Below are 8,188 nucleotides of genomic sequence, written 5' to 3'. Positions count from 1 at the left end.
ACACTTTTAAACCCTGATGGCAGACATTAAAACAAACACAACGTGGTACACTGTGTCGTTATTCCCAGTGCAAGTGTGTTTTCATGTGTCTACCATTGACATGAACCAGTGTGTGTGTGTGTGTGTGTGTGTGTGTGTGTGTGTGTGTGTGTGTGTGTGTGTGTGTGTGTGTGTGTGTGTGTGTGTGTGTGTGTGTGTGTGTGTGTGTGTGTGTGTGTGTGCGCAGTTTTTATCGTGTTGATAAGCCAGTGAGCCACTTTGACCACATCCATTGCTTCACATTGATAATATGAGCAGTTAACGAGACACAACGGGTGTTACAAGGCTTCCTCTGCATGAGTCGTGTGTGTGTGTGTGTGTGTGTGTGTGTGTGTGTGTGTGTGTGTGTGTGTGTGTGTGTGTGTGTGTGGTTAGCCATGTTGTAATGTGTCAGCGGCGAGGGGTTAACGAACACAGCTGTCGTCAGTTGGTGTGTACAGCCAGAACTGTGGATGTGGTTTACTGTTGACTGTTTCTGTGTGTGTGTGTGTGTGTGTGTGCGTGCATACTGTATGTGAGTGTGTGCATACTGTATGTGAGTGTGTGCATACTGTATGTGAGTGTGTGCATACTGTATGTGAGTGTGTGCATACTGTATGTGAGTGTGTGCATACTGTATGTGAATGTGTGTGTGCGTATTTTGTGTGTGCATCTGCATACCTTGTGTGTGTGTGTGTGTGTGTGTTCCTGCAAGCGTGTGACAGAATCTCCAAATGAGCTTTACAAAGACGTTTCTAAGAAGTTCTGTAACTTGACATAAACGGCGTAAATTGAAATGAAGTATTAGAGTTGTGTAACGTTTCCTCTTATTGTTTCTGCACACAAAACAATGAACATGTTTAATCCAAAAGCCTCATTATTATAATCCTGGTTTATGAGACTGAGCTCCTCAATGAATATTTAAAAATAGCTTTTTCGGGGGGGGGGGGGGGGGGGGGGGGGCTGGTCTTTTACAGAGGACGTGACCAAAGCCTCATGGTCAGCAGCGTGGTCATGGAGGCCTCACAGGACGGAAGGATCTGTGACATGATGAGCAGGAACCTGACGTGGAAGAACAAGACAGAAACGTTTCCCTTAAATATCACTGCTGTGTGTGTGTGTGTGTGTGTGTGTGTGTGTGTGTGTGTGTGTGTGTGTGTGTGTGTGTGTGTGTGTGTGTGTGTGTGTGTGTGTGTGTGTGTGTGTGTGCGTGCGTGTGTGTGTGTGTGTGTGTTTTCCTTCTTTCAGCAGAAGAAGAAAGTCTCTCCCAGTATGAGTGTCTTGCTGCTTCCTGTCTGTGAAGTGAGTTTTTTGTGTTTGTGAGTGTGTGACAGAGAGGCCCTGCCTGCTCTGTAAAACACACACACACACACACACACACACACACACGCTTTTCAAATACCTCGACTTAGCATGGACAGCTGCTCTGTTGGCGGGAAAGCAGAGGCCAGCTGTCACTGTCGAGAAAGAGCGAGAGAGAGAGAGAGAGAGCGCGGGAGAGCGAGGGAGGAGTTACGAACACTGGAAGATGTAAAGTGAGCAAGAACTTAAAAACAAAGGTTCAACACCTGGAGCATAAAGAATATCTACACGTGTGACGAAGGAAGCCTGTCCATGCTGTGTGTGTGTGTGTGTGTGTGTGTGTGTGTGTGTGTGTGTGTGTGTGTGTGTGTGTGTGTGTGTGTGTGTGTGTGTGTGTGTGTGTGTGTGTGTGTGTGTGTGTGTGTGTGTGTGTGGGTGTGTGAGAGTGAGCTCATGCACCTCTTCCATAACGCCAGGCTCAAGGAAGTGCACCTTGCTTGAGCAGGACTCACACTTTAGAGGTGAAGTGAACGTTCGGGGTGAAGCGTGCACGGGGACGGTACAGAGGGTGAAGTGTGAGCACGCGCCCGTAACCACCAATTATTATGGGATGGGATTGGTGTGCAGCTCACGCAGCAGCAGGGAGAGAACATACAAATCACATGTTACAGTTAGACAGGATGAATAGCTGCCTTTGTCCGCCGTGCGATCGTTTCTATTTTAAGTCTAAACATTTTGCAATTAAAAAGATAAGTTAGTTAAAAAGATGGACTCATTATGTTGTTAAAATAAGACTGCATGCCGTTTTTCTTCATATTTATAATGTGCTCATTCGAAGCATGAAATAAATGTCATTTGTTGGCGTGACGACGTGAACACGCTGGATATATTTAGCTGTTTTCCTCGTGTGTGTGTCTCTCTACAATAAGGCCTTCATTCAACCTCCACTTTCAATGAGGTTAATTATCTGTCCCCTGATTGGCCTCAGGGACGTCCTTGGGTTGCCACACACACACACACACACACACACGCACACACGCTCTGGGAAAAGAGCAAAGTGATGAAGTGACTCCACATAAATCTTAAACAGCAACAACAGTCTGCACACACACACACACACACACACAGATTCAAGCTCATACATTCAATTTAAAGACTCATCAACTTAAACATTCATGTCGTGCTGATTTCTGAAAGAAGAAAACTGTAAAAAAATAATTTTATTTCAGCTGTCGAGTAAAAAACAAATCAATAAATCTTTCTGGGAAAATCCACTTGATCACGACTGCTCGTAAACACAGCACAACATGTTTTCAAAGTCACAAAGACACACACATACAGACCCAGACTGACAAACAAACACACACACACACATGCAGGAGCCAGGGAGCGTGGTAAAATAAGGGTGAATAGTGAAAAGCACCTATTTATTCCCGCTCCCTCAGGTCCCCAGGGACACGCCAACAATGACCGGGTTTAACTCCGTCCACTGACCCACACACACACACACACACACACACACACTCTGGTGTTTATGTAGAACCTGACACACACTCTTCAGTCTGAGTCACACACATCTGCTCCTCAGCACACACACACACACACACACACACACACACACACTGTGTAAGTCAGCCATGAACAAACGTTGTGTGTGATGTATACACTCCAGTCTTTATTTGGACCATGGATTGTTGTTCCACATTAATTCACATTGGTGGCCAAGTGGCATCGGACAAGAATAATTCTTGAGCACATTAGTGAGCCGGTTTTTTTTTTCAGCAGGAAGTCAAAGTGAGCTGATGTAAGAACGCAGCAGGATATAATCAGGAGAACTCACCTGGAGACGTTTACCCCCCGTGAGTGTCTGCACACAACTGCTGCGATCTCCGTGCTTTAATGAACCTGCTGGATTGTGTTTCCTCTCCGCTCTTCAGTTCAGATTGTGATTCTGTCCATGTTGATAGAAAGACAAACACATTCTGATTACAGCATGGTACAGCGGACTCTGTTGATGCCACGTCCTGTCTTGTCTTGCAGACGTGAGGTGCGTGTGTGTGAACAAGGTCAGCAGGACGTCAGCGTCAGTCCTCCTGAAAGCCTCTCGACATGTTCAGCAGTGTGCTGTGTGAAAACAGCTCAGGTGACGTTTGCATCTGCTGACGTGGTGTGAAGGATTCGAACACTCAGTCAAATCAAATCAACACACCAACACAGCCTCGACCGTTACCTGGATCTGATTACCTGGAGCCTCGGCTTTCTGCACAGCGTAAACAAAGACTCCACCTAGTGTCCAGTGTTGACATTACACACACAAAAAAGATCTCACACAGGTTTGCTTCTCACTTGAGGTTCCTCCAAACTTCTTAACGATTTGAATCTGAAATCAGATTGAATTCATAAAGACAGTAATTCAAAAACACACAGCAGACTGAGGTGAAGGATTCGATGGAGTCTATAACCTCCGTCCAACCTTAATGGGACAAAACCCTAACCCTGTAGAATCATGCTTTTATTGTGAAAGTCAAAGAACGACAACATTGAGCTCAGCCTTCTTCTGCCATGAATCCTCAGTTCATAAAATCAAGCAGCGGTACTTTCTTCACGCCGCTCCATTCAGGACTCTCAGGTATCTGATTAGTCACCACTTGTGTGCCCTCCTCTCTGTACTTTCAGGGTGAAGCTTCATTTTCCTTTCTTCGTATTCTCGCTCTTTCCTCCCCCTCTCATTTTCCCACCCTTCCCCTTGCTTTTTAACCCCTCGCTCTTTGTTCATTTCTTTCTCTCCTTCGCTCTTTATGTCCTCTCCTTCCCTCGCCGTCCCTTCCCCCAGTTTTCCCACCTCCATGCTCCACCGGGGGCTCCACAAAGACTGCCACTGCCCTGGCAACCACCGCGCCACCGCCTCTGCCCCGGCAACAGGCCGTCGTCAGGGCTTCTGACCCCCTGACCCCATCACAGCTGCTCCGCCATCACGTATCCCACAATCCCCTGCTCTCTCGCTCGCTCCCGTGACCAGGGGGGTCAAACACGGGAATCAGGCAGTGAATAAGACTGCATCACTTTCGCTTTGTGTGGCGTCCATTTCTTTAAAAGGAGACGAGACGAGGAAAGGAAAGGAAAGGAGAGGAGAGGAGGAGGTATGGTAGGAAAGGAAAGACGAGTAAACCTGTCGACGTCATAAAATGAGATATTCAAGTTGTGTGTTCACATCTTCCTCCACTGCTCCCGACTGGTGCTCGTCTGGAGTTTGTTGTTTTGTAGTGCACCTACTTCCTGTTAGAAGAGCTGCGGCGTGTCCGATGACGTAAGACGCACGCTGTCAGTTTAAAGAGACGTCAATCACCCTCCGACACAGTGACGCACCCGAACCCACAAAGACTGATCAGAGCACGAACAGTAGACCGTCGAGCACAAGGAGATCAGAGTGATGTTTTTCACAGTGGATTCAGAAACACAGAGCCTGTTTGTGTGTGTGTGTGTGTGTGTGTGTGTGTGTGTGTGTGTGTGTGTCCACGTTCCAGGTGCTGTCCCCAGTGTAACCTGAGCTGGACTTTATTAATAAATAATGCATCTGAACCAGTCAGCTCGAGGTAGCTCCAGCTTCTCCTGCCGTTTGCCCTCCAAACAGCAGACCTTACCACACACACACACACACACAGACACACACACTCACACAGAGAGACTGCACACACTCGTACATCGCAGACTCTGATATATAATTGGACTGTTTCTTCAGGATCACATCTTGTTTGGCAGCGACACCTGGAGCGACGTCATCCATCATGAATCCTGAGTAGTAAGTGTTTCCTCTCTCCGTGTGCTGCCTTCATGGTGTCGTGTGCTCGTCATTAGAAAGTCACACAGCCTCAAACCTGCTCTCTAACAGACCTCAAAAGTTAGGGGACAGTTCGGCGCCCTGTAACGACATCCCTGTGACTTGTGTTTGACCTGGATAAATGGCGTGCAGGACGTTATATCTGCTGCTCTGTGCTCTGCTGCTTTTAGTTGACTTATCGCTGCACTGTTGTTATCAGAAGAAATCGACCGGTCTGTCCCGCTTTGCAGCAGAAAAGAGAACAGGTAATGCTAAAGAAATACACCAGACTAAGGAAGTTAGGGTTGGATCACAGGGCCCCAGTGGCTGATGGGTATTGTAGTCCTTAGAGACATGCCAGTCGTCACATAAAGCTTTGAAAGAAGACAACCTGACTGCTCTCAGTCAACTTGAATATTTGACTGATGGAAGGTAATCCAAGGATACTTGATTATTGGATAGCTCATTGTGTGTGTGTGTGTGTGTGTGTGTGTGTGTGTGTGTGTGTGTGTGTGTGTGTGTGTGTGTGTGTGTGTGTGTGTGTGTGTGATCCTCCAGTGACTACCTGTTCAAACTTCTTCTGATCGGTGACTCCGGTGTAGGGAAGTCGTGTCTGCTGCTTCGCTTCGCCGTAAGCTTTTTCAAGTTCAATAAAATAAAACTCCAGTCTTTGTTCCTTAACTTGAAGCTACAAACTTATCCTCTCTGTTTTGTTATTGTTCATATGTCCCCCCCCCCCCCCCCCCCCCCAGGACGACACATACACTGAGAGTTACATCTCCACTATCGGAGTGGACTTTAAGATCAGGACCATCGACATGGACGGGAAGACGGTGAAGCTACAGATTGTAAGAGAGAGACAATGGAGGACATTTTGTTGTTTCCTGCAGAGTCGGAGCTCGTTGGCCTTATTCTGCGTGTGTGTGTGTGTGTGTGTGTGTGTGCGTGTCCATCAGTGGGACACAGCAGGTCAGGAGAGGTTTCGAACCATCACCTCCAGCTACTACAGAGGAGCTCACGGCATAATCATCGTCTACGACGTCACAGAGCAGGTCAGTGTGTGTCTCTGTCACAGCGTCGTCACAGGGAGGCTTAAACATTAACTTGTCTCCTCCTCGTCCTCTTGTTCGCTCTGCAGGAGTCCTTCAACAACGTCAAGCAGTGGTTGGATGAGATAGATCGTTACGCCTGTGAAAATGTCTCCAGGCTGCTCGTGGGAAACAAGGCCGACCTCGTCAGTAAGAAAGTGGTGGACGCTGCCACCGGGCAGGTAACGGACGCCACTCGGCAGAATGAACAGCTTCACCTCCAAATAATACTGACCAATCACTCAACACGCTCATCAAACAGCAGAAAACAAGAGCGAGCGAATGCTGCTCAGAAGCGACCATATATGGGCGAGAAGGTGGAGCTTGAGAGGAGAGCGGGGTTAGCGATTAAGAAATGCTAAGTCATTAGCTTAAACAAGCATAGACATGGCTAGCATGGTGCGTCCAAGCTGCCACCCGCAGTCCCTCCTGCTAACTGTGGATGTTTTTGTTATTTTGAAACGCCAACAGCGAGGGCACCGTGCGGCTCAGACCGTGAAGCGTCAAGCGTTTTTTTTGGGAGTGTCAGGAATGACGCCATATAGCGGTCCAATCGTGCCTGAGTTTGCTTGAAGTACGCTTGTGTTCACGATTATCAAATGAACCGGACTTTGGGGTGAAGCGTCCTCGGATCCCGGCCTGGTTCACTTGAGCCAAACGCTGAAAGTTTGTTGGATCACTAAATACTGAACAGAGCAACAATCTGTAACTTCTCCAACTGAAAGTATCCCGAGTGTACATCCCTGCAGATATTATTCAGATTAAGACGTAAAGTTAGGCTGAACTGTTTAATGTTTCATGTTTAGCAGCTTTATGTCTCTGTCTGGAAATAAATAAATAAATTCATCTCATATTTGAGCAAATCTGGTAATATAACTGAACATCGCTAGTCCAGGTCGAACCACAGTAAACAAGCAGCCAGTATGCTGCTAATTAGCATGCTAACAAGTGTGCTGGCCTGTGTGTGTTCCTCTGCAGGACCTGGCCTCGTCCCTCAAGATCCCCTTCCTGGAGACGAGCGCTAAGAGCTCTGATAACGTGGAGAAGGCCTTCCTCACCATGGCGTCTGAGATACACAAGCGTGTGGCCACCGAGGGAGGGGGGATGCAGGGTGAAGCTAAAGATGCCAGATCCCAGGGCGCCAACATCAACAGCGCCCCCCTGTGGCTGGGAGGAGAAAAACAGACAAAGGAGTCCAGTGACTGCTGCTGAGTGGGCGATCACAGTGTGCTGACATTTAAAGTATGTGTTCATTTTTTTTAAAGTGGGGGTTCAGTCGTTTGAAGCACACACACATGCATCCTCTCAGGACTACGGGAAAGTGTTTTGGAAAAACTTGCATGTTTATATATTTGCTATTGAACAAAAACGTAAATGTAAAATATGACTTTTCTGGATGAAACACATGATATTAGGCTGGTTAGAGAATATTCTGAGCTTCATATTTTTGAATCCATCACATGATGATGTTCCTGTTTCGTTAAAGAGCAGAGAGAAACAGAAGGAGGACTGAACTCTTTGAAACAACGAAGTGAATTGGACTTTGAAGTGGTCGTATGAAACAATAAAAGATGAATAAAAAAGTTGTTCAAATATTATTTTTTGTTTCTTTGGATGCAGCCTGTCTCATTAACTGCATTATTTCCCTCAGAGATGATTTGTTGATTTCAATAAAGATAAAGGTTTCTGAAGTGATAGTTGAAACTATTTAAGGAGCATATGTAACTCTGACACCTAGTGTTTAAAATGGGCACTGCAGTCCAATTTTAAAACGCTGTGAATTTTTAAAGGTGTGAAATCAAATCTATAAAAACACGAGAAATTTCTATTTTCCAGGCGTGCTTTGAGGAGTGTGTAAAGTAAAGCAGTCTTTAACTAACAGATGAGTTCAATGTGTGCTCTGCCCACAGCACACACTACTGCCTGACCTTGACTGACCTCCAGACATGTTAAGGATCTCATC

The 8,188-nt window shown here is 46.6% G+C and overlaps 1 protein-coding gene across 2 annotated transcripts; it reads left to right on the top strand.

Annotated features, from left to right (window-relative positions):
• The first annotated feature begins 4,961 nt into the window (after positions 1 to 4,961).
• LOC306830964 (ras-related protein ORAB-1-like) lies at positions 4,962 to 7,809 on the top strand. Of its 2 annotated transcripts, XM_079354764.1 has the most exons (6): positions 4,962 to 5,119; positions 5,696 to 5,768; positions 5,890 to 5,985; positions 6,094 to 6,189; positions 6,276 to 6,407; positions 7,204 to 7,809. In XM_079354764.1, exons 1-6 carry the CDS (start codon positions 5,106 to 5,108, stop codon positions 7,435 to 7,437), a joined length of 645 nt encoding a protein of 214 aa, XP_079210890.1. In that variant the 5' UTR covers positions 4,962 to 5,105; the 3' UTR covers positions 7,438 to 7,809. The 2 variants fall into 2 exon arrangements, with proteins under 2 accessions (XP_079210890.1, XP_079210889.1); XM_079354763.1 differs by having other exon boundaries at positions 5,890 to 6,189.
• Positions 7,810 to 8,188: the final 379 nt, after the last annotated feature.

Source organism: Symphodus melops, assembly GCF_947650265.1.
Source record: "Symphodus melops genome assembly, chromosome: 10".
NCBI classification, from domain to species: Eukaryota; Metazoa; Chordata; class Actinopteri; order Labriformes; family Labridae; genus Symphodus; species Symphodus melops.
The sequence above is the reverse complement of the archived record's forward strand: the minus strand, read 5'-3'. Positions and strand labels throughout refer to the sequence as shown.